The 26,389-nt window shown below is 46.7% G+C and overlaps 1 protein-coding gene across 18 annotated transcripts in view; it reads left to right on the top strand.

Annotated features, from left to right (window-relative positions):
• FBRSL1 (fibrosin like 1) overlaps positions 1–26,389 on the top strand; it is a 679,964-nt gene that overhangs the window by 16,562 nt on the left and 637,013 nt on the right. For 12 of the 18 annotated variants that reach the window (XM_044440543.1, XM_044440538.1, XM_044440549.1 and 9 more), the window contains exon 2: positions 24,353–24,523. The exons of the other annotated variants lie outside the window; for them this stretch is intronic. In XM_044440543.1, coding sequence (XP_044296478.1) covers positions 24,353–24,523 — 171 coding nt within the window. The remainder of the gene's footprint in view (positions 1–24,352; positions 24,524–26,389) is intronic. 18 annotated transcript variants of the gene reach the window in all.

The raw sequence follows: 26,389 nt of genomic DNA, 5'->3' as shown, positions 1-26,389 counted from the left end.
GCTAAGGTTTGGGCAGCAGTAATTCTATTTATAGCATTTTTACCTTATTTGATCTCCAAAGCCTCGAGGTGGCTTAGAATGCATTGCAAAAGGAAAAGATGCATGAAAATAGCACGTATTTAAGAAAGTGGAAAATAAGGAGAAGCGGTCTAAAGAACGTTATGTGCTTTCACATCGTCTCCGACTTATGGTCACCCCATGAATGAGGGTCTGCCAGATATCGCTGTCCTGGGCAGCCCTGCTCAGTGCTCGTGAATTTTTATTTATTTATTTATTTATTTTTCGATTTATATCCTGCCTTTTTCCTACAAAGGGCTCAAGGCAGCTCACATCATTCTCCTCCTCCATCTTATCCCCTCAACAACAACCCTGTGAGGTAGGTTGGGCTGAGAGAATTCAAGGCTGTGGCTGTTTCTGTGGTGAATCCATTGGAGATCCTGAGCAGCCATTCCAGGCATGGAGAGACTGGACGGGCTTCTCCCAGCCTCTGAAAGTTAGGAGAACGTGCCCACTGTGCAAATCTAGGGAGGGCGGTAACAGAAGAGGTTCCCTCTCGGTTAGCTAAACGCTTCTGGAAAGGCCGGGATGCCCAGGGAAGGGCAGGCAGCCTCATGCGAGAGTGGATCCTGTCTTAGGAACAGTGTGATCTCCCCCTCTCTTTCAGTCTGGTCCTGAAAAGAAGCGGGGGATCACACTGTTCCTAAAACGGGAACTGGAATGAGCATTAATGTTTCATCACTGCCATTTGAATGCAGAACACAGAATGCCAGGAGTATGAAAAACCAGTTGCACATGACTGAAGCATTGGGCAGAGAAGCACTGGAAGAGGAAACCTGAGATGAGAGCGCTGCCTCACGTTCTCAGGATATGCTGTTGTTTGGAGCCCTGAACACGCACTGAAGCTGGATAGTGCTTCAACTTCAGATCATGCGATCCAGAAACATTTTTTTTTAAATTGCAGAGGTCCGTAATGTATCTTCTCTTCTGACTGAAAGATGTGGTTGCAAGAAAAGCTGATTGCTTTGCTGTAGCTTAGGATTCTAATGTGCAGCATGCGTTTCTGCTAGTAGCCGGTCTCTTGTCTTCGGGAGCTCTTCACCAGGGCCTTCCATCACTCTGGTCCCTGGCGTCTGTACTTGGAGGTATACTACTTCTACAAATGGAGGTTCTATTTAAATATGTAACAATTAAGTCTGTATCTATATGTCTAATCTTGTTCACTTTGGAGTTACCTATGATTTCTTTGTTCTCAACCCACCGTCAACCCAAGTATGCAGGATCTAAAGTACTCTCTTCTGCAGCAGTGCTTTACACAGAAATCATTCTTGAATGGAAATCAGGTTGGCTCTATGTCTCCCAATTTTTGGTCTTGCTTGTAAAGATAATGTTTCACTCCTTTGACAGCTTTGAGTGTTGTTCTGTCTTGTTCTAATAATGCTTTGCTGTGCCTTTCTTACTCGCTGCATTTTTCTTGAATTGCTTTAAGCTGTATTTTGCTTTGGAGGGCCCTGGTGTACAGAAGAGCAAATTAGGGATCCTTAAAACGAGCGTAGTTCTAGAATGGAGAGTGGGAATAAGACGTTCTCCTGAAGATTGAGAGGCACAGGTGCAGCAACAGGTATATCCGCTTGGGCAGTAATTCCATGCTTCGGCTCTAAGTAGCAGCTTGCCTTACAGAGCCCCCCTTTTAAGATGTACAAGACACAACATTTCTCTGCCGCTCCACCTCTAAACACCTTCTGGAGTGGTGAACAAAGGCAAAGAATACAACAGTGTGTTAAATAGAAGTTGAGGCTGGTCAGTCAAGGGAAACTTCTTAAAATTATGAAGTTTTCATTTTAGAAGGAAGGTACTTGGAAGCAAAGCAACACTGGTTTCTGCTTGACATCTAGAGGCAGCGAGTTGCACGGGGGGCCCTGTGCTAAAACTCTTCTCTGGGTGGGCTACAGTTGGGCTACAAGCTCGTGTGGGACCACCTGGAGCATGCCAGTCAGTGGCAGGCCGGTGAGGATATAGAGGCTCGCCCAGGTCTCATGATTTCAGGCTTGTAGGGTCTTAGTCAGGCCGAAACCTTCAAGCTGGCCCAGCAATGAATAGGCAGCCAGTTCATTTCCTTCAGGGAAGAAGTCCCAGGCAGCTATGCAAATTACTGTGCACTTAAGGGGAAGCATTTTGAGTGCTGTGGTTTATCAGGACTCTTCATGCGAGACAATCAAAAGGAGATGGGCTTGGGGAGTATAGAAATTGCATTAGTGAGGGTGCACGTTGGGTGCAGATGAGGAGATGGATGGGATCAGAACAATTTCCGGGGACGCTGGCTGCAAAAACATGCATTTATGGCACCATTTCGCTTGCTTTCTCCTGTTCAAGGGGGGGGGGGCTTTGAAATGTATTAAAACTCACTTTGCGTGTACATGATGCAGAAATGATATTTAATGCGCAGCCCATTGAATTCAAGTGTGAGCCTTGGTCACTTCTCTAGGCATGGAAGGCTGTGCTTCGTTTGCAGCCTGAGCATAATGCAGCAGTGGAAATTAGTGGGCCGTATAACAATGAAATAAACTCCTCCCATTCGTTAATGTGCTCGTGATGACGTGTTCCTCGCACTCAGCGGCCGTACAGTAGTATTCTGGGGACATAAGGTTTGGTGCAGTCCTTACAGCGTGCAGCTCTCAACCCTGTGGGATTTGCTCCCACTTCACAGATGTATCTGTGCAAACTGAGGCTGAGACAGCACTGCTGAGGCAGCAAGTCCATGGCCAAGATGTACGTGTAGGTTTCCTTGGGCTGGAATCCAATATTCTTCCCTGGAGGCATGCCTTGTTGCCATGGTGCTTAAAAATAGGTGCCTACTGCCTAGAAACCTGAGGATTTGTACCCAGGTCTCTGCTTTCTACATGCCTACTGTCTCATGTAGAATTCTAGAATGGTCTAGTCATAGAAGCAGGCCATTTTAGCCACTGAATCCGACTTGACTTTTGCTACCAGGCTCTTTAATACAAAACAGATGCGCTGGTTTTCGTCTCTTCTTACGTGGCACAGGGCATGGCAAAAGCCAGTTGTTACACGGCTGTTGGTTAAACTGTGGCAGTCCCATTCGCAGAAATAGGACCCTTCAATTTCTTCAGCTTTTGGTGCCCTCGAAGGCTGCTAAGGATTGGCTAATGGGGTACCTTAGACTTGGGAGAAGTTCTGGTCTTATTATGGCTGTTGAGCAGGGAGACAGCTGTCCTTTAAATAGGGCCCCCTCCCTTTGTCAGAGTGCATGCCCACAACCCACAGTAATTGATGGGAGAGACCGAGAAATGCTGCAGAGTTAAAAGAGATGGCTTATGGAATCAGTCAAACTTGGTATAAAATAATTATGGTGTTTTGACAGCTTGTTAATAACTCGCAGCCATTGGAAGAAATATAATTGCAGCATTGTGAGTTTCCTGGCGTCCCTGTCAGATTTGTAAAATTAAATAAAAGATGTGAAATTCATTAAAAATAGTTGGGACATGGTGTCTTGAAGATGATGGGCCTCTTAATTAAAAAAAAAAAACCCTGTTCGGTTCCAAGTTAGGTTCATGGCACTTCATTTTCGTGGCGTTCTGAATGTCTACTAAAAGCGGCTGAATTTAAGTTCCATCTTTGCGGAGCTGCTCCTTCCAGGGGGCTTGTTTGGAGGTGACCAGAGAAGCCCCTCTCTAGGGGAGTAAAGTGGACATTAATCCTCACTTGCATAATGCGAGAGAAGCACCTTGTCACCTGTAATGATTAAAATCCCCTGAAGTGTTGCCAACGTGTGCTTTAGGAACAGTATAATTATATGATTATTGAAAAAGACATAAAAGGACCTCATGGCAAAAAAAGAAGAAAAAACCCACACAGGGGGAGGAAAGTTCAAATATATAAAGAGGAGCTCAGGATTTTGTCTGTGTTTTCCAATTACTTTGCGCTGTGTCTAATAACAAAGAGAAATAAAAGGAGGTTAGTCCAATAATTGCTTTTTATCAGCAACCATTTAATAATAAAAAAAGAAACACTGGGGAGGGGAAGTGGAAATGGCTAGTTGCCAACACACCCATTCCTCGATTTAGTTTGAATGCTAATTGAGCGTGATCACTTCTTATTGAGTACAGAGTGGTGACATACCTCTAATGATTCCATACAGCAGGAACAATTTTCCCAGTAATGTAAAAAGCAAATAATTTATCCAAGTCACAGGAGGAATAGAGAACCAGCTGCAAATCAGGTCTGATCCTCAAGCCCTATGTTGCTGCCTGGTTCTTTTGGGAATTGTCAGGGTACTTGCTATCATTTTTTAATTATAACCATCAGTTTTCTAGTCCTCATTGATCTCTCTCTGTTCTCTCTCTAATGACTGCCTGGGGCCCTTGTGATAGGATTCTGGAGGGAAGGGATGCAATTGCCCAGTTTTCTTTGTACTGGTGGCTCGTGGTAGAGACCAGAGCATCCTTCCTGTCACTTCTGCCGTGACACGGCAAGCTCTGCACGAACGGGATGGCAAAAGATCCCCCTGTAGCCTTTGAGGCCAGATCACCTGTCTCTGCTCTGTGTTCTGGTTCCGTACCTGCCTTTCTGTTGAAATTTTAAGAATTCTTAATCTTTTCTTCGCTTTCATCTAGCTGTGACTTGCGAGTAAGCATACAAGAAAACATGTGGATGTGACAGAATGAGGCCATTTTTATTTTTTTTAACCTTGATAACAGAATTTATGAAACTGTCACAACTTAGGCAGGAGTAAACTCTGACCAAATCTTGGTTGTAGCTGCGTGGGGCAAGAGGCTTGCCTGGAGTGCTTAAAGTGGGTGGCTGCAGCGAGCTCCAGCCACATTCAAGTAAGGTTGCCGGGCACATGGATGCTGTCGATAGTGATGTGTCCGGTCACCATTCCACATCGTGTGTGGCTGCCACAGATTCAAGCCTTGCTTTCTTGCAAGATGCAGAGGTGTGCAGGAGCTCTGCTGGTCTGTAGGAATGACCGTTCGGGCTCCTTGATCCAGTTTGTGGGCATCTTGTCCGATGGAAGAGGAGACTTAACACAGCAGAGATAAATTACGGAATTCACCACAAGAGGTACTGATGGCCACCCATGTGGATGGTTTTATAAGGGATTGGGCGAAGCCATGCAGGGCTGTGAATCGAGCTGCCTGTATCAGGGGTGGGATACCTATGTAGACCAGTTGCTTGGAAACATGGGCAGGGGGTCCTGTTATGCTCGGGTCCTGCTTACAGGTCTCCTCTGCTGTGGGCCATTTCAGGAGCAGAATGCTGGACTTGGCAGGCTGTTGGTCTGATTCCGCAGGGTTCCTCCCTCCTAAAACAAGTCTCAGCAAAATGCATTCAATCTCACAGCAATTCCAGGGGCGAGAGAAACATGGGAAATGTGCCTGAACCCAGGCTAGCCCATTATGGAGTCCTTGTGCAAAGGAGATGGTTCAATCTTGCTGGAACAAAAGCAGTCTGGAAGCCCGGAATGTGGAGAGGGCGATACAAGGCTGGAGTGGGGCTAATGGAGGCAAAATAATTCCGGCGCCTGCACATCACAACAGAGGGGTCTGTCTGGTGTACCTAGTTGCGCTGCCACAACTAGGGTGGATGTGGGGTCCACCGCCCCACTCAGCACAATAGGTGGGTGAGGGGCCAAATGCAGCAGGGCTGGATTGCCCCATGCAGGAGCGGTGCACACGACTGGCTGAAGAGACTCCCCCCACCCCGCCCTCCTTGTCAAAGCATTAAAAGCACCAATCTCCTACTCAAGCAATGGCACAATCCTCTGGAATTGGCTTTAGAGCTGGGCAATCAAGAAAGCACACGATTCTCACTGTTATTTCTGTACCGCTCGACAGCCAAAACAGGCTGGCCAGTTCACAGCGGTAGATACACTGCAACCAGGCCGCCTCACCCAGGGCCTGCAATCGCCATCCTAAGGACCTTTCCCCTTGTTATTTCAGAAGGCGCCTTCCCCACCCAGCTGGTCCATCCACCCCATCGCTTGTCTGCATGGTTGCCTTGCAGATGAGATGCCCAAAGCACTTGTGCTGCTCTGCTTCTGTACTAAGAGAGTGAACTGGAAATGACTAGGAGAAGATGCTGTAAATTCAGCTCATATAATTAGACGCCTGCAGGTTGATTATTGGGATTATTTAATGGACTTTGCAGGAATCCTTCAGCAATGTCTGCTTGTCTCCTGCTCCTCTTTCTGTACTCGCTGGTATATTTATTGTTGCCAATTACCAGTCATTTTTAAAACAAGCTGGATGATCTTGCGGTTGGTGGCCCCTGGAGACCGAGTACAGCAGTTTCATTTTTAATTCTTATTAGGAGTGTAGATTGACATTTGGTGGCTTGTAAAGCAATTGGTTTAACCATTAAAACTTTGAACTTGGTGGAGGAGGAGGAGAAATTGCTTTGAAGAATTCTAGAACATCTAGCTAGACTTCTGCAGATACGGCTTCCAGTTTTTAGGTAGAAGGCATTTCTTAATCATAATTACAATATCGGTGGTACCCAACTCATGGCATCAGGGCTAACCACATTTGGAAACCTGTGGGAGAACTTTTCAACCTGCCAGTTTGCTATGGCTGTCTTGGAACAAAGACGCTTCAAAGGGGAACTGCCGCATGAAGCTGCTGAATTGAAGCTTATCAAAATATTTGCATCTGCTATTTGGGTCTGAATAGGGGTTAGGGTTCTGTGTTCTGTTGCAGGTATGTGTTCCTGAACACAGTTAAAATGCTTCCGTTAGCTCGTACTTATTGCAGCCGTGGGATGTCATTTTGCCCAAATTTAGGCTCTAGTTGAATTGTCACAGCCTGGTTTTTCCAGCTTTCCAGTGTCACTTTATTCCAGCCATGATTTTTTCTCTGCTCTACCCCCATGTGTTGGCATGTGTGTGCTTATATACTCAACAACCGAGGTTTGTACTGTGCACACCTAAATTGGGTTCTAGTCCACAAAAGGTCATGCCATAATCTAATGCATTTAGTCTTTATGATGCTGCAAGTCACTCGGTTTGCTGGAGAAGCGTAATAAAGCAACCGCTAGAAACATCTTACTGCCTGCTCTTCTAAGCTTCCAGATCTGATTAACTTGTGTTTTGTAACAGGCAGGAAACAAGACAAAGGGGGAAACCTGCTGGGGCTGGTATTTTAGGCCCTGTATCTCTTGGCCAATATGTGTCAGGGTCCACAGTGTAGGTGGCTGGAATTAGAGCAGGAGCCAAGCAACAGAGAGGATGTTATAAGTCCAGAGTCCAGTAACAAGTCCAGGTAGTCAAACTAGAGATCGGTCAGGGAGCAAGGTACGATCTAAAGAGAAGGATGCAGTCAGAACAGGCCAGAGAGCAGGAAGCAGGAAGACAACACGGGACTGGTACCTGACAGCAGGCTAACAAGGAAGGGTCCAGGAGTGGCAGGCAAGGTCAGGAAGCAAGGTGCTGCAGGAACAGGTGACGCTCCAAGGGGCAGGAAAGCAGCAACCCAGGAAGAGCTTTGTTGCCAAGGCCTGTTCGTTAGCTTTTTTCCCCGGGTCTCTCAGCTAGTGCACATTAGAGTCAGAGAACTCCAGTGAACCGGGGCCTTCATCCTGCACTCACTGCTGCAGAGCAGTCCAGATCTTGACAGCACGAGAACACCATGAAGCAACTCCTTCTTCATTTTGCTGTGTGAAGAGGTGAGCAGGAACCATTTTAAAGCAATGAAGTCCCCTTGGCTGTGCTCACCTGGCTTTGATTTAGCAAGCAGACAGTGTCTCGGTCCACCCAAGATCTTAGAAATCCACCCTGTAAGTGGGCATCAGGAAATGTATGCCCAGCCTGGGTATTTGACCATCTAGGAAAAAAAAAACAACTATCTGTGGAAGACAACAAAGGCAACACCTGACCCATCCACAGTTGTATTCTTGAGCTGCTAACAAAACCACCATTCATTGTGGTTGCAAAACTTGTTAAGGGAATGTAACAATTGTTTGTAACACTTGATGATGCTGGATAAGCTTCTGAGAATGTGGCTGATTCAACAAGGCTCTTCCACTCAGAAAACCAGGGCTGACTTTGTTTGTCTGCTTTTGTTTTCGAGAAGACAAAGCCTGCAAAGTTAACAAAAGCTAGGGGGTGGCAGCTGTGCTACATATTTGTGCACTGTAACTTTGTGAAATACTGGATTGCATTCAAAAAGGTAGAAATTGACCAGTGTGGCAGCTTTATCCAGTGCCAGACCTGCTTCTGAACACCTTAAGAAGACTCAGTCCGTCCGTCCCAGTTTCCTGGGATTTCCGTCCCAATTTTCTTCTTCGTTTCTCTCCTCCAAGCTTTAAACTGGGACTGGGAATTCTGGTTTAAAGCTCACTCTGGCCATCAGTTCTCTTGGGTGCAGTCACCAAGCTTAATACTGAAACTCTTGAATGGAGCAGATGGCTCTTCCTTGCAGGGTGTTGGGTTTGGCTTGGCAGCTTCCGTGCCCCATGTTGCCTCCGTGGCGAATGCGACTGGATGTTCAGGCCAGCAGCTCGAAGAACTAGGAGCCTTGTGGCTCCCTGCAGACTGCCAAGGGATTTCGTTCTTTAGCAGCATGCAGCTGTGGCTTGACTGCTCAAGAAGCTTTTGAGCTGATGGCGTAGAATTTCCACTGCTATTAAGACCAGTGGCATTTTCCACCCTGGTGCGTTTTTCGGGCTCTGTCTCATCTGCTCACAGGCGGCTGCTGCTGCTCACCCTGCCTGCTAGTGTTCAGCTGCAATGGCAAGCTGGAATGCCTTGTTGTAGGCGTGGTGGCAGAGTCGGGGGACGAACACTGAGAGGAAAACCACTCTGTGCAAAGGCAGGTTCTTAAAAATTGAGTGATCTGCCATCTCTGCTGGTAATTTCCAGGGTTCCACTAAGAGGAAGGTAGAGACCGTCAAGGACAAACTACAAGAGTGGGTGGTAGCTTCCCCTCTTGTGACTACGCATCCAGGTCAGCCACTGCTCATTTTGTGGGACTTTCTCTCTCTCATTCTCTCTGTCTCAATCTGACAACGGGGCTGTGATTATCCCTCTGCAGCTCTCGACAGGAGTCATGAACAAAATAAAGTCTGGATGCAGCAGTGAAGTGGCACTTTGAAGTGAAGCTGTAAGAATTCGGAAGTGTTTTTTTCCTCCTATGGTTTGAAGGAAGAGGATTGTGTATGAGTGAGAGAGAGAGAGAACTTTGATTCCTAACAGGATTGTTGACAGATTCACTGCAAATTTCAAAAAAGGGGAAAGAAACAGTGGCGGGTTGTTGTTTTCCTTGAGCACTTGGGCTTGATCTCTTAAGGTTTTTTCCTACACAGTGTTGACAGTATTACTGCATTCCTCTTGCAGGCTGCACAGAGAGGAAGCGTTTTTTCCTTCTTAGGCCAAGTAGCCAAGATTCTGGTGGATGCCTTGCTCTTATTGATCTCCCTTTCTGATGGGTGGGAGAGTATGGATGCCAGAACTCTTAAAGCAGAGCTGTCTGGTCCCGCAGAAAGAACCTTAGGGTGGCTGCAGACACTTTTGCCAGGCCTGGCTTGTGCACGATGGATTCCCCCTGCAGGGGGGCCGCTGCAGGAGAATTGAGGCACCCTTGTTTTCCTTCCTCTGAGCTCAGCACGTTTAAGCTCTTTGAGCGCAAAGACTGAAGACAAAATCAAATTATTTTATCATACCTATCTGTGCTAATATTGTGGGGAGGAATTCTGTGCTGCAAAGGACAGGAGGGGTCCTTGGTTCCTTTGTGGAGGCAGGAGTGGAACTGGGTGAATGGGGGACCTCTTTCTCAGCAGCTCTTCCAGAAGTGCCTAGGGATCTGGCAACCAAAGCTGAATAGGAAGAATCCCCTGTTGAAAAGTTGTCTCCACATCAACAGCAAGCAATGGAAGGGGAGACTTTGGGGATTTTGCGGGAACTTGGAATCTAAGCACTGTTGTGTGCCGAAGAGTGCGTCCATTTCATAGTTTCTGCTGCTGTTGCGTGATGAATAATGTCCCAAAGAGGAGCTCATGAAGGGCCCCCAGGACTCCAGGCATGAATGGCCTTTGTGGCTCCAAAAGCCCAAGCTTTCACCTGCCATTGGATTTGTTTCTCCAGTGTCATTTTTAAGGGTATTTATTGGTTTAAGCAATTTATAGTCCACCTTTCCATCGTATACATGTCCAAGGTGTCTCATTCTTTTAAAAAATCTGTAAGGAATAAACATCCTGTGAAATAATAACATGAAAAGATGTCACAGCACTAAAACAAATCAGACACACAAATTATTACTTAAACTTGTTGACGGGCTATAAATTCAATGGTGCCTGAAAGATTTTATTTATTAACATTTAAATCCCACTCTTCCTCAGAAGGAACTCGTACAAAAACAATGCAGCACATGAGCACCATTAAATCATAACTTTAAAATTGCAAGTGCACAAAAAGATGCAATAAAAAAAACTATCACTAAACCCAAGAAGAAAGATAAAACTCTTGCTGATCCCCCCACTTGCCCAAGTTTGTACAAATGAAGACCTGCTTAGTTGATGCTCAAATAAGAGTGTAGAGGGGCAGCTGAACCTCTACTGAAGATGTATTAATACTATTGTTCGTATTAATACTCTGCATTTCTATTCCACCTTGCTTCTGATAGCAAAGAATCCAATGCAGCCTGCAGATTCTCCTGCTCTCCTTCTGCCCTCTGGTAAGATAGGTTAGGCTGAGAGACAGTGACTGACCCAAAATTGCCCATTGAGCTTCATGGCTAAGTGAGATTAAAACTCAGTTCTTCTGAGTCCTGTTCAAATACCTTTAACCACTACACCCTCCTGACTTTCTGCATCTCACAGGACATAGATTGTATGGAGGAAGAAATAAACTTAAAAGCATCTTAAAAATCTGAAATGCTTATGAGTTGAGATAGCCTTTCATTTATTGAACTCCACTTCTCCTCCCTTTAACGCATGAAGAATCATAGCATACCATGCCACAGAATGGAATTTCACAGTTGTGGTGCCAACATCAAGAAGGCTCCGCCATGTGTTGTAGCAAAGACTCCACAGCTGAACTTAAATCCCAGGTTGAGGAAGATGGTCTTTGAAGCTGGTTATGTGAGCCTCCACACCCCCATGTCATTGAAGGGTGTGAATGGGTACTCTGCCAGTTGACAATTGAGATAATCATGAAAGTCCCTGAACATAAACAGAATGTATCTTTTGGTGCAGGAGTTGGACCTCTTGACATCCTCCAGGTATTTTAGGATTACAACTTACATCAACCTCAGCATTGCCAATGGTGAGGAAAGTTGTAGGATGAAATATCAGAAAGGACATGCGTCTTAGAGCCACAATACCTTACTTGGGAACTGAATGAATTGAAGTGGCAGGTGGTAATGAACTATGTGAAGGACTAATTAATAAACTAACTTGATTGAAGCTAGGTTGTAGTCTAACAATTAAATACTTAGGTCTAACTAGCATTTGTGAAATTAAAGTCATCTCTCAGGGATTATTGCTAACAAGCAAATAGGTTGAATTTTGCTCTCAGAATGCACTAGCTTTGACTTAGTGGTCAATTTAATGAGTTGGTTAGGATGTGATAAGATTTGGTTGGCTTTGATTTGTGGGAAATTATATCAATGGATTAATTAAACAATTGATTAAGCAAGAAATTGCTTCAGATATTTATTTATAGTCCACCTTTTAGGACATGGCTCTCCCAAGGTGATTTCCATAATAAAAATATTAAACATAAAACGCACAAGTAATTTTGTTTTTAAACTGTATTATCTGACAGTAGAACCAACCCATTTAAAACCATAAGCACACAAAAACACTAAAATGCTTCAAACCTGTTCCAGATGGTCTTAATGAATTGGAAATTGGGTTAATCTCCATAATTTATATATGTTAAAAGGGCAACAGCAAAAGAAAATAGATGGCAATTTTTCTTCTGTCAGTATGCACCAACATTTTTCTGTCGGTATGCACCAGAAGTACAGTCTGAGTTTCACAGAAGGGACAATCTGAAACCGATCTAGAGGCAATTAAGGTTCTGGTGACTGCATTGAATCCATTTCAACAGGAGATGATTAAATATGTAGAAGTGGAAAGAAAACTTGACAAATATTTAAACTAGGGTACATGACCTGCCAACCAGGACAGCATGAGCTTTCCCAAGGGGCCTTGTCTGGCTCCCGAGTGCTGTTGAATTTCTTCCCTGCTGTAGCGTCTACTCTTTCCCTGTCATAAGCAGCAACCAAAGAGTGATGTGTGTCTTCAGGCTTACGTGTGAGTGTGTGGGTCTTTGTGTCTGTGCCTCTCAAGCAGGCATCGCATGTGGCCCTCTAGAGGGGTTGTGCACCCCTGTGTTTGGAAGGTGCCAAGTTGAGGCTTTAGCCTACTAGATGTTGAGCAAGACGAAGCTGTTCTGGGCAACTCTTTGTAGAACATAGTCCATCGAAGTAGGGAGAAGAGTGTGCCCATCAGTTTACTGCCATCTGTCTTGGCTGAAACGTTCTGGTAATGGCTCTTAAACCAAAGGATGGTGAGTATTTTGTATTGCAGTCTGAGGCCACAAGGCCATACTCTTATGGCCACTGCAGAATAGAGTATTTTAATTCTGTTTTTGCTTTTTGCAGTTACTTTTATCTAATTATTTGTCAATCAGTTCTCTGTGCTAAAAGAGTGCAAAGGCGGTCATGCTCAAATGGCTTGTTGTCCACTCTCTTTCTTGGATTTCGAACTAAAGTTCTGAAGATTCTGTGCTCTGGGATGTTTGTAGTTCATGCAGCCGTGGTTGTAGAATGGATATGGAATACAGATGGCGTGATGGCCAATTGAATTATGGGTTGCTAGACAATGAAGAAGGCAAAGAAAAATACGAATCTTGTTGCAGAAAATTCATCCAACCACAGAGTTAGGTATACTCTGATAAATATTTTAAGAGTGCTAGGAAGTGTTGGCATGTCTCATAGAAAGGAAGAAGGTTGGTAGGTAGTGTGTGAGTCCAGCAGGGATAACCTGATACATCCAAATTATAGTAAACATATTCTTAAAAGGGATGTGGTTAGATTAGTTCATACTTTGTGGGAATGTTCCAACATGCAGGAGCCTTGGAACATGGGTAATGATTACTGTCAGGAATTTCCTTATGGTAGTCTAACTTCCATGAGATGCTGCTTCATCTTTTTGATCCTGAGTTCTTGCATAAAGTCCTTCGTAAGCAATTGTACACAGCTGCAACATCATGTAGCATCAGGGATTTCCAAATCAACCAACAGAAGAGCAGTGGATTGATAAGAATTGGGGGAGTATGACTTAAATATGAACTTACTTAGCAAATGTAGCGCATGTGATACCTGAATTTTTAGAAGGATTCTACGGTTTCAGGTTTTTTCCTGTGCTGAAGCTCATCCAAGTTTCAGTGCTAAATCTTAAAGAATGTAAAGATCAGTTCCACATTTGGACCCATTTGCTTTGTTTCTAAGTAGAAAGAAAATACAGATATTGGAGAGGTAATCCCAAAAATTTGAAAGATGCATTAATGGCATGCCTGCACAAGTCCTATTGAATTGTGATTATAAAATGTTATAACCGCAGCAAATCATATAAAATACTTGTAGTAGTTGATTTGTTGCATAGTCTTTTAGGTGCAGAAATTATCATTAATGGCATACATTAAAATGTTTGCATTGCCATGTAGAAGTGAAAAGATTAACATTAAATTTCGGCATAGAGATTTCAGCAATTAAAGTAAAATGGAGGCCAGTTTGGAGAGCTAAAATTATTGAATGACAATTAGAAAATACTATTGTATGGAGAAATGAGCTTCTTTTCCTGAGATATCTTTAAGGAAGCTAATAGAGACATTAATGGAATTTAAATTTGTATCCAGCAATTACTGCAGTCAATCCAAATTATATTATAGGTTTATCTATAGATGAGGAAACTAAAGATGTAATTAAGAGGATATTTGTGGCAAAGTAGATGAACAAGAATATAAGGCATCTGGAGGTGGACCTATTAGGTTAGACTGACAAGCCTATTCAAGACAATATTGATCTATTAATGAATAGAATGGTGTAATTGGTTATTAAATTCACCAAGGTTGGGAAGAATGATTGAGGTCAAAACTATGGGATTCTTGTTCATTTGTTCTTGTGTTCATGTTAAAAGTTTCTTAGAGGGGAAACTCTGCCATCCAGGTTTTCAAAATCACTTCACATGGAACAATAAGGTGCTCAGAGTTAGACTCTTAAAGCTGCAAAAGAAAAAGAGAGACGTCTCATTTCACATCCGATTTCTGCACGTTGGACCTTCGCCGTGTCTTCCTCCCCTATTCCTACTGAATGCTCCTATTCAGGCAATAGGAGGATTCTATTCAGGATTCCAGCAGTGCCACTTCTGTGGGTACTGGCCAGGTTTGTACCATCAGGGAAGGAACAGAAGCCACTCTGGCTGCTCTTCACCACCCCCTGTGAGCTGCTTGCATGGTGCTCCACCTCATTTCCATGATCTGTATCATCTACGTCTGGTGAGATGGCAGCAGGTGGCTTCCGAACGGTCATCCAGAGCTTGTGCATGGTCTCTTGGAATTCTATTTCCACCCCACCCCGTGAGTTTTGCTTTTTTTCGTTTGTGATTCATGCTCAAGGTTCTGCGGCTGCAGAGTTGCTCTTGGGTGTATTTTGCCTCATTAGATTTTTTTAAAGTGCTTCTGTATGTTAAAAAGTCTTGAGGTTTTGCCAAAACACTCTTGTTTCTCAGTAGCAGTGTTTTGGGTCCAGTGTCCGCCTGAGATCACTTTTACCCTGATGTGATGAGCTGATTGTTGAATTTACCTCTTGACAGTCGTGGGAAAGCACAATTTATGCTGAAAAGAGCTTTATATACTGGTGCAAAGAGAACAAGATGTCCCATTCCTTGAAGGGAATGATAATCCAAGAAGTTAAATGTTGCAAAGGAAAGTGTTTTCAATTTGAATAATAAGCAATATAATGCAAAAAAGTGATCTTAGAGTAGCAAAAATGTTGGCTTCTGTACTACACCACAAAGACTTTTCTCCTAGTTCCCAGAGTAGTAATTTACTTGACTGGGTAAAGGCCAATTTAACAATTTATGGATCTATATATTGGGAACAGATTTATAACACATTGAACTGAGGAGCAGAATGCAAGGCTTGTGTTTCATCTTCTTTCAGGACAGAGATGAGAAGTAGGATATCCAAAGGAATTACGGCGCACTAAGATTGGGCAGAGTTTGAAGGTTGGGGGCTGAAGTTTAAATCTTACAAAGGGTGCTTCTCAAAAACATGCCTCAAATGATTTTTGAAAGGACAAATATGAGAAAAATAGATTTGGAAAGCACTGTAGCTTATTGGATATGAGGCTGGAGAGCAGCTTAATCAGATGGCGGATGTGGCTGGAGAGCCTGTGGTGAGGTTTGGAGCCATGCACCAGCAGGACATTCCCAGCCTCATCCCTCCTTGATAGGTTGGGCTGCCATGGCCTTCCTTCCCAGCTAACAGAGGCAGCAAAGCCCGTCTCCAGCGGGAAGGCTGAATGTGAGCAGGTTATTTATTATATCCCATCTGTTTTCCTTCAAGAGATCCAGGGCTTCTTGCATCATTCTCTTCCTCCAGTCCCTATCCTCCCCTCAAACAACCCTGTAAGATGGGTTGGGCTGGAAGTTTGGGTCTGGCCCAGAGACACTCCATATGCTTTGTGAAGAAGTGGGGACTAGAACCCAGATCTCCCAGGACTCTTGCACTGCACTGCACTGCACTGGCTCTATGCGGTCGTTCTCTTTTCGTCTCCCCTTCTGTTGTGATCTTTGGCCTCTTGACTGTCATCTCAAAATGCCGATGCACATGCCAGCTCTCCCAGCTTTGTCCTGACCGTGTGCCAGAAGCTCTTTCCTGCCCTTCAGCCTGCTCTTTCCTGACACTCTGCATCTTTCAGTTCCTCCCTGGTTTGTCTCCAAATCCAGCCTAGCCCAGGCTTCCTTGGGCAGTTGCCAGGGCTGGGCAGCTGACTTGCTGTTTCACTGGCAAAACCAGTTGTGTTGGTATTAGGAAAAAGGGGTGGGAAGACCAGCATTTGAGCTACAGTGCCTGGCTGTTCTTGGCCAGCCTGCTGAGGAATATCTTTACAGCACCTGCTTTCACCTACGGAGGAAAGCCCTGAACTGTGGAATTGCAGTGCAAGAAATAAGAGCTCGATGGGACAGGCAAAGGGTGGATCTAATCCAGGCGTGAGCCAGATGGTTCCAGGATATCAGTGCAGTGAATGAATGCATTAACCCCGCTCAGGGTGCCACAAATAGGAAATGAGGACATGAGGAATGGGGGTGGGGTGCGTTTTATGGCCTCCAGCCTCAGATCTTTCAGCAGGCACAGCCGTATTTGGGGGACCTCCTGACCAGAGAGCCCAGTCCTACAGTCATTCTCTGACTTTCAGGTTCTAAGTCTCAGCCTGCAGAGGTCCATCTCACGATTCCGTTCAGCTCCAGGAAGAGCAGTAGGGACCAGTGCTGTTAGCCTATGTAAGACTTCATGAGACAACATCCTCCTATTGTTCTGGTAGGAAACTGCTCCTGCCAGCAGATCCTAATTTCTTTTGCCTTGATCTGTCTACCTGCCTTGATCTTGCCACCCGCTTCTGCTTGTCACTCTCAGTGGACCACAGAAAGGGTTGTTCTAGGCTATATTTTATGGTTACAGAAAGCTGTCTGGCCCCTGCTTAAAGATCTCTAGCCAAGACAGCTCCCATCTCCTGCTGCTCCAAGGCAATGTAGTTCTTTGCTGCTATCAGGGAGCTTCTCTGTTCACCCGGAATCTCCCTCTCTGTTCATTAAGCCCGTTAGACCTAGTCTTGCTCTTGAGAGGAGCAGAGAGCAAGTCAACAGGTTTCTGATTCTTGACGAGTACTCTCAGGTCCATTCAGTCTTCTCTTTCCATTTGAACCATATCTGGTTCCTTTCACTTTTCCTCATAGGACTTGCAGACTCCAGGTAGCTGTGTCGCCCTCTTCTGAACTTAGTTGAGTTTCTTTACAATCTTCTTAAATCGGGACACAATATGTCTTCATGGTCCATGTGTCCAAGCTGACGACAAGCCTGTCATGCTTTATAATGAGGCTTACAAGAGTCTGGAAAGGATTTTAGATTTTATCTGTGTATTTGGCCTTTTTGTCTGGCCGGAGGCCCCCATCCTGCTGTAAGTCAGTGCAGAGTCTGAGATTTCAAACAGAGTGGAGCTTAAGATGTGCCTGCTAGCCCTGATCTTTCCCCTAACCCTCACGTTACCGATCTGCTTGTTTCACACAGGTTAATTGAAAAGCATGTAGATACGTATTGTGGCAGTTGGAGTATTTGGAGCAAATTTTATTCTGGGCATGGCTTGGAGTTGCTCTGCTGTAGTTGCTCTTCAGTGTGCAGTAGACAAACTAAACTGATTTATTACAATATTGCAGCAAATGAAAGTGGAGGCAGCTATCGGACATGCAAAATTTAAGCAGCACCATTGTACACTCAAACCGAAAGTTCAGAAGTACAGTATTTTTAAAGTTGAGTTCTTGGACATGAATCACCTCTTAACAGGAACACACTTGTAATTCGCATTAATTTGCCATTACTACTTATACATTTTCATAACTTTTTCATTAGCTTCTCCAGGTGACCTCTGGCAATGAAGCATATAGGCGGTCAGTTGGGTCAGTGATGCAAATTTTGCCCCTTAGCTCAGAGAGAGAGAGAGAACAGCCCATAGCTCCAGAGTACATCTGGTGGGTTGGATCATATCATGCCAGTCACCTGCACTGGCTCCCAGTTATGTCTCCAGGCCCAATACAAGTTATGTCTCCAGGCCTGAAACATTTTTAAACTTCATGGCTTGGGTTAGGGCAGCATAGGATTATCGGTAGCTGCTGGTATCTCAGGCAGTTTGGCTCTGAGTGCTGGAGAAAACGAGCAGGAGGTGTCCTTGTCATGCTTGAGCCCCCTGGGTTGGCATCTTGGTGGCCACTGCCTGAACGAGATGATGGATTAAGTAGGCCTCCAGGCTGATCCAAAACAGCTGCTCCCGCATTCCCAAAGGATTTCCTGTCTCTGCTCCTTGCCTGTACTTTGAGGAGGCCTCCCCTGGTCTGCCTACCTCCTGAGGAACGACTGGCGGCTATGAGGCTTGGGTTTTCCCACAGAGGGTGCCTCGGTTTTGAAATGCTCTCAGCAAAGAAGCTTGCCTGGTGGACACTTGGATTCCCTTTCCTGTGCCAGGTGGAAAGACTTCCCCACCTCCTGGGCCGTTAGGTCCTTCTGTTTCTATCTCAAGCTACTTTTATAGAATGCTTTGCTTTGGGAGGATGACTTGGTTTTTGTGTTTTTAATTCTTTGCTGTACGCCATGCTTGATGTGCTTGGAAGACAGGTTCTAAACCTTGGTAGTAAATCAGCCGGTGCGTTCTGCAAGTTGTACAGTTTCAGCCCGTAAATAACAGTGTGTTGTTTTACTGCGTTCAGCTGGATGTTATTCCCAGGGCAGGGAATTCGTGCAAGAGAAGGGGCTGCACAGTCAGTGTTTCACCCAGTCGGTGTGGCAGGCCTGGAGTCCTGCCCAACGCGCTTTTTTGACACACTGTCTGTAGGACTGGGAATAGTGTGCACAGGGGAGCGCCTGTTTTAGCCTGGGCATGGTCTAGTGCTCTTCCCAGCGCGTAAGACTAGTTGTTCAAGAGGCAGCTGTCTAGTGCTGCAGGGCTGAGTTGCTCCGTTGTTGTTGTTTTTAAAGGGCTCTCCGTGAAAATGAAAGATGCCCTGGTTAATGGGGCAGGAGGTTGCCCACCTTGGCTTTCTACGAGACCTTATACAAGCTGCAGGCTGCAGCTGCAGATGGCACTTTTAAGGTGGCACCTGCTGTGTTGCTTGTGTGTATCTTCGCTGGAAGGAAAATGAGCCTTTAGAAGAATTATTTTTCTTTGTGCAAACTTAATGACTCCATCAATGTATTGACTGATATATGTCTGATCTTAAAACTGTTTTGAATTGGGTCACAGGAGTGGCAACGTTTGCATATTAGTAGACTTGAAAGGAGAGAAAAGTTCTATTTTGAAGTATCCGTTGTTGCAAAGTGACCAGTGCTGCTCCCCAAATCTCCCAGAAATGGACCCAGACATCCGAGCCTGCCATGTCCATATAGACAAGCTGTATGCATTGAAGTACTAGCAGCAGAGTAAATACCTCCAGAGCTCAGGTGGCAAATATTTTGAGCTTAGTTTCATTCATGCATCAGGACAAGACATCCATAACTCAGTTTCACAGGCACAAGGTCTTACAAAGACCCCTGTCTGGAAATCTGGAGAGCTGTTTCCAGTTAGTGTAGAAACAGGTAGCTGAGCCTACAGTTCTCACGAGTCCTCGCCATTGACTATGCCAGATGTGGCTGATGGGACTTCTCGGCAGCTTTTAAAGTGCTGTTTCTTGCCGCCATCCAGACCTGTAGCTAGAATGATTTGTGGTGCTGATAATCAGGGACTTGAGGATACAGTAGGGTTGAGTGGTAGAAGTCAATGTGAAACAGCAAAAAATACACTAGTGGTCATTCAGCTGCGTTTCCTTCTGTAAATAACTAATCAGTTTAAGAAATGTCAAGTGCTCCAGTCTCTCAAGCACTTGTCCACGGTTCAAGCACTTGTTAATTTCTCAACGGGCTGTCAATCTCTCAAGTGCTAGCCACTCACCGGCTAGAGCAGTCGAAGCTACCTGAGGAACTGAAAGGCAGGCTTCTCCCATGGGATCCTGCCCATGTTGAAAGATCTCCAGTGGAAGCTCTTCACCCACCACTCCCACTGCCACCATTTGGTGAGGATGAAGGTGTGCTCCTGCTTAGCTTCTCCTCCTTCCAGGCATCTGGAACTCCCTGCTGAGGGAGTTGAGGTGGGCCCCTTGCTTTGTTGTTTTAGAAACACAGAAATAGAGGGAGTCAGAAGGGTCTCCTGGGCCATCTAGTCTGACCTCCGGCACTAGCTGGCTCCGCTCACGACATTCCCGCCATGTGCACGTCCAGCCTATCCTTGAACACCCGCACCGATGGGGCCTCAACGACCTCTCATGGAAGCCCATTCCACACGCTCGGGGTCCTAAGTGTCAGGAAGTGCTTCCTGGCATCCAAACTGAACCTTGGCATCCAAACTGAACATTGGCTCCCTGAACTTTGCTCCGTTGGAGCACGTCCTGCCCTCCTCTGCAGAGAAGGTCTCTCCCCATCTCCATGTGACATCCCCTCCCATACCTGTATGTCGCCAACAGATCCCCTCGGAGTCTCCTCTGAGTTTTGTTTCGTTGTTTGTTGTTTGCAAAGGCATTTTTCTTCCAGCAGGCCCATAAACTCTGCTCTGTTGTGGAGGGCTGTTTTTACTTGGCTGGTGCTGTTGATTTATTGTTGTGCTTCAAATGTGTTTGTTTCTATGCTGTATTTTAGTTAAGATGTTGTTTTTAATGGGGACCTTATTTTAGCCACCTTGTACACACATGCATATACATACATATCTTTGCAGAAAGGCAGGATGCAAATAAAATGAATGGATAAGTATTAGCCTGGGAAACACATCCATAAAATTGTTGGAAGTACTTGGCATTATGAAGTTGTGTTCCCCAGTGCTTTGGTGGTAATCTTAAAGCCCTGGAACATCATGGCTTTCTAAGCCTAGAGAACCTAGGGTGTGAAGACGATAAAGGCATACAATACAGAAGTCATGCATTTTCTTCTCCTGCCATTATCTACCCGTGTACGTCAATTTTGCAGTATTCCACTGCACCGTTTAAATGTAGACCTAGGTCCCATCCATCACCCCTCCTCTTAGCTTCCTTGAAGAAAGGCACCTTTCCATGTACAAACAATAACTGGATTATGCTAGAGATTTTAAAGACACAACAAAGGGCCCAAAGCATGCTTTGCTTAAAGAATGCTGTGTGAGCCACTACGTAGAAATTTTTTCCCTATCTGCTCAGTATCAGCCAGCATACAGAAAAGGCTTGATTAAAAACCAAGCTGGCTACACTGATCATGGAGAGGAGAAATCTTCAGATCTGTATTTAGGCAATACCTTTATTAGACTCAACCAAAATGAAGCAAGGGAATGCACAGGCTTCAGACTTCTCCAGAGCTCTTTGGCAGGCTAGATGGCAGAGAAGGTAAGAGGTGTTTAGAAAACAACACCCCTGCCCGCTGTGCATGCAGACGCAGGTCCGGGTGTTGTGGCCACGTGACCCTGCAGCATCTTAAGATGTTCGTGGTTCTCAAAAAACCAGCTGCAAATTCAGGGAAGGCATCTGGAATGTCCCAAGGATGCTGGTCCCAGTGGGATGCAAAACCTCGGTGAAATTGTATATTGATGCCTTGCGGGAGGGGGTGTTGCAGTGGTGGGTGATGCCAGAGGGAGAGGAGAAGGGACTGGGATCCTGGGATGTCAGGTTAAATCTCTTACTGGATATAATTAAGCCTTTGCGGGAGGCGGTTTGATCTTTCAGAGTCGAGGAGGGACTGTGGAAGACCAGGGAAACTGCCCAGTTCTGGGTGATGGAGGGAAAGAGGGTGAGCCTGAGGGTCATCCGGGGACATTTGGGTGGACTGGATCAAATCGGATTGGAAAGGGCTGGGCTCGCCCAGACACCCCAGGCCAGTCTGGGGGTGTGGAGGATGGATTAGTATGCAGCCTAGAAGGAATGTCACATGGCGAGGAGTCTTTCATTTCTAGAAGGAAGTAAAGAGGAGATTGCCCGAGGGAAGCCCCGATCCAGTGGCTGGTGAGTCACTAAGTACTTTCTACAGGCCATCCTTTCATTTGTGTTCATGTTAATGAGGTAATTCAGAATGTTAAGAAGTGAGGAGAAAACAGTTTGTGGCTACAATTGCTGGGAAGCGGTTTTGCTCTCCAGGTTCCCTGACTACAAAGTGCTAAATGCTGAAGAATCTTGGTGGATCAACACTTGTTTGCTTTGCTTTTTGGCAGCCTCTTTTCTTTTTATCTCTGCTGTCAGGTGCCAGATGATATCCAACCCCCCCCCCAAACCCCACCCTCATTAATTCATCAATAGGAAAGGGAAGGCAGCTGTGGAACAAAGCAAAGCTTTGCCTTTGACGAGGCTTGATGTTTTGTGACAACTTTCTCCGGGTTTGATTTGTGTGTAAATGCTCTCTGGGTTGCGCTGCCTCTCCCTTTCATGAGGAAGGGAGGCTGGATGGGAGCTTGACTCAATTAGGCTCGATCTGCCGCCACCCTAATGGAGGGTTTCCACAAGCATCTCATCCTGGGTGGGTGATGCAGAACAGCGAAAAAAGAGGCACGAGGAGGGCCTTTCATGCTGCAATGCTCACGTGTTGCTGTGTGTGCTGCAAAGTTGGAGTGGCCTCGTTTGCGGATGTTTTGGGGTCAGATGGCAGACCCTTTGTAGGATGCCCTTGCTGGCCTGTGTGCGGACAAATAGGTGCTTGTGGTGAGCGCCGCTTACTTCAGCAGGCGCGGTGGTAGGGAACAGCCTTTGAGGTGTGTTGTACTGCAGGTCCCACCATCCCCATCCAGCGTGGCCATCAGCTCGCTGCTGGGAAGCAGGGGAAAGGGGTATGGTGCACCCCCATTCCACTTGTGTCCTTCCCAAAGGAAGCTGGTTGGCCATTCCGAGAACGGACGGCTTGCCCGCCTCGATCTTGGCTCAGATCTGGCGCAGCTTTGCTCACATGCTAATGATTTATTGACCCAGTCACCTGGCCACCGTCCAGGTGGGGAAGGCTGTGGGGGGCTGTGCCCACTAGTTGCGGCTCCAGAAGCGGGAACTTGCTGCAAAAGCGGTCAGATGTGTGCTTTGTACCTACAAAGCAGTTCTGGGATTGGGTCGGATTGCATCCCTGGGTTGCTCCCTGTGAAGATTTGGGTCCTCAAGGAGGCTTGGGGGGGGGGCGGTACCCTCCAGATGCTTCAGACCACATAAGCTCCAGCTGATGAAATGGCCACTTAGTGGGAATGATGAGCATTGCAGTCCCAAGCATTTGGAAGGCGCCACATTGCCGACCCTCAGCGCAGCGTGTATCTGTGTCGTTCTAACAATGGAATAAAGTGCTTCACAACACATGATTTCCCCGAAGCTCCGCAAGGCATGCCTGAGAGGAGGGCACGGCCAAGTCGCTTGCACTGGCCGCGGGTTTGAAAGGGACTGCTATGTGATCGGCGAGTTGCAGGCTCTCAGCCCAATGCCCTGCCCAAAGGCAGCCAGCAGCTACTGGGCATGTCTTTGGATAATGTCCAGTGAGAGCGTTGGCAGGGCTTCACCTTGTGTTGCCCCCCATAATTTTCTCCCTGCTCCAATTTCCAGTGCTTTCACTGCTGCATGGAGTTGCTGCATCTCTGCTCCCCACGGAGTGAGGCAACCCTCTGAGACATGAGCCGTGTGCAGAAATGAAGTGGTTTTGATGCTGGGGGGCAGACAGTCGGGTGGTAGGAATTCCATCCCTCGTACTGCAGGCCTTCCACAGCACAGGGAGAAAGGCAGGGCCTTCTGGTCCCAGCCTTCAGTGGACAGATTTGACCAGCAAGCTCTGCTGATGAGGGGCTCAGGGGTGCTAAGGAAGAGAAAAGGGGTAAGGCGATCCGTAAGCTGCTTTTCCCACAAAAATTTTGGAACTGATCCTGAATTTCTCTGCCGGGCTTAGTATCTGCTCGTGGTTGACAAAAAGAGGGCCAACGGACAATGGAGAAGGAGACAGACAGCTCATTCCCCCTACTGACTGCATTTCTTCAAATGGCCAGCACCTCCCCTGAAATTCCCCCCCCCCAAATTATTATAGTTGAACTGTGGTTGAACTATTTCAACCCACCTTTCAGGGCACCCAGCCCTTGCAAGAGAAGTTTATCAGTCTCTAAAATAGCTGGGGAACTTGTGACCGAACCCCACCCCCAAGGTATGGCTGGAGTTCCGCTCTCATTAGGTTCAGTCAGCATGGCTAGGAAGGATGGGAGCTGGAGTCCCACAATTCCTGGAGAGAGCACCCCTCCCCGCTCCCAGTCTGTACACAGAGCATTCAAAACACAGGGCCATGGTAGGAATTTGCAATATTGCAAGGATAGCAAGGGGGATAACTTAAAAAATGAACAAGGTTCTTTCAGATCAAAGGACACCTGAGAGAGGTTCACGTGCATTTTACTTTCTGAACAGTGCCTGTTAGAAAGATGCCAAATATTAACTCGTTGAAACAGAAAGCGCCCTGCTGAAGCGGAGCAAAGGTCTGTTGAGGCTGGCTTCCTTTTTCTCATATTGGCCAATTTCCACGGATCCCACCAGCAAAGCAGGAAGTCAGGCAGCTTCCCTTGTTTTTCTTCCGCCAGTTTACTACTTCTGAAAATCAAGTCTGCGTGTGCAGTTCAGGAAGTCCTTCGTTCAAGCCTCGTGTGTGCCATGAAGGGAAGCCCTGCTCTTTCAGCCTCACTCCTCTTTTCCTGACCATGGCAATGTGGAGGGTGACAACAGCAGCTGGCTTGAAGGATTTCGGCAGGATGGTAGGTGAAATATGTGGACTGCTTGAGGAATGGATGAAGCAGCCTTGTCCTAAGCCAGCCTAGGCAGCAGCTCAGTATTAACTACTGGTAGGTCTCAGGGTGATTCCTAACAGTACCAAGACCTAACTCACCTCTTCCACCATCAAAAGAAAAAAATGCTTGCAGAAACTTGCCAGAAGGAACATTTAGGGGAAAGCTGCAATTAGGCTGTGGTTTGCAAGGCCTCTCGGTGTGGGCTTGGTCCTGGTACTGAGTCCAAATCCTTGGACTGAGCATGTGTGTGGGTGTGCTGTTCATTCGTTTGCTGAGCACATGCTTTCACGCTTGCATCATCGCTATGTCCCCGGTTCCAGTTCTGAACTTCAGAGTCGAGCCAAAAAGTAGAATCGGTTCTGCTCACCCGCGATCTCTTCAGACCATCAGGAGCTCTCCGGGGTTCAAGTCATGGCTCCTTATCAGTCCTCCCTGGAAAAGCTGAGAAGGGCACCTCAGGCGTGTGCTGCAAAATGCTATGCTTGGCGTTCTACTCAATAGTTGCTGATAGAAAAGTTCACCGAACATGAATCAAACCCCCTTCTAAAGCTGATGTCCACCAGCACATCCCATGGCAGCAACTTCTGCTGAGAATAACGCCCATTTCCTCTCCTGCCTGTCCTGAACCGGCTTTCCACTGCAGTGACCCTGTGTCTGAAAACAGGCCTGGTTGCTCCTGCAGATGGGTTGGGTAGTGCATCTCCTCTCCCCATCCAGTGGGGATGGTGGGGCTTGTATTCCTACCCATCAGAGGGCTGCCGGTTCATGAAGGCTGTGAGAGCATCCTGGAACTAGGGCCAGAAGAAGTACCTTGATAGCAGCAGCTCTCTGGGGATCCCGGCCGTTTCCCCAGCCTTTCCTGGAGATGGGGCTGGACTTGGGCTAGCAACTGGCATGGCCCTGTCATGTAGCTGGGGTCCTTCCTGATGGGAAGAGCTTTCCAGAGACTGTCCCCCCCCCCTGCCCCAATATACTCAGCTTAGCCATGGAGAGTTTCTGGATCGACCCCCTTAATCCATTGCCCAACTACAGGCAGGCAGACCGGCTTCCCGGCTTTGTTTCCTCCAAAGAGGGTGCATTAGCAGTGAGTCTGGCCACCTCTGCCGCTTGAGCGGGCAACCCTATCTCAGCCAAGTGTTCTGCAGCAGCTGCTTCCAACAGGACGTGCTCTGTACTGCGGGCCGCTTGGAACAGGCAGGGAGAATGCCGGCATTGTTCTCCCCGGCAGCACAAGGCTTGCGCGCACGAAGCCAGGCCAGGCCGAGCCGAGCCTTTCTTTAAGAGGATTGCTTTGCAGGCAGCCCCCACCCCCATGCCACCCGGAGGGCCTTGGGAAGGAAATGAATTAGCTGCTCTTTGCTAAAAATAATGTTTTGTGTCACTGGCAGGAGCCACGTGGTAGGCCACGGACCTCGGTCACTCCCCCGTTTTCTTGCTTTGGTGAAAAGCAGCAGACGCCATTCTCGCTCGGTGCATTTTAAACGGAAGCAGCTGCTTTCTGTTTAGCTAACGCATCATCTGAGACTTCCAGGAAGCCACATGGCACTTTCGTCCGATGGAAGGGAGGGTCAGGGCACGCCTCGAAGAGGCAGAGCCGCGCTCGATGGTTGGTGATGGACCAAAGCGAAGCAGGCATAGACATGCAAGGCAGACTCCTCAGGCTGTGCCTGGAGTTCAAATTCCACCAGGCCAGAGGTCAGCTGAGATGATGGCCAGGCAGCGTGCAAGCAGATGCTTCTGCCGTCCAGCAGCTCCCACAGGATATCTCTCTCTCTCTCACTCTCTCACTCTCTCTCTCTCTCTCTCTCTCTCTCTGTCTCTCTCTCTCTCTCT

Source organism: Varanus komodoensis, unplaced genomic scaffold, assembly GCF_004798865.1.
Source record: "Varanus komodoensis strain SLA01 unplaced genomic scaffold, ASM479886v1 scaffold38, whole genome shotgun sequence".
Lineage (NCBI taxonomy): Eukaryota > Metazoa > Chordata > Lepidosauria > Squamata > Varanidae > Varanus > Varanus komodoensis.
Note: the sequence above shows the minus strand (reverse complement) of the source record. Positions and strands in the feature narration are given on the sequence as shown.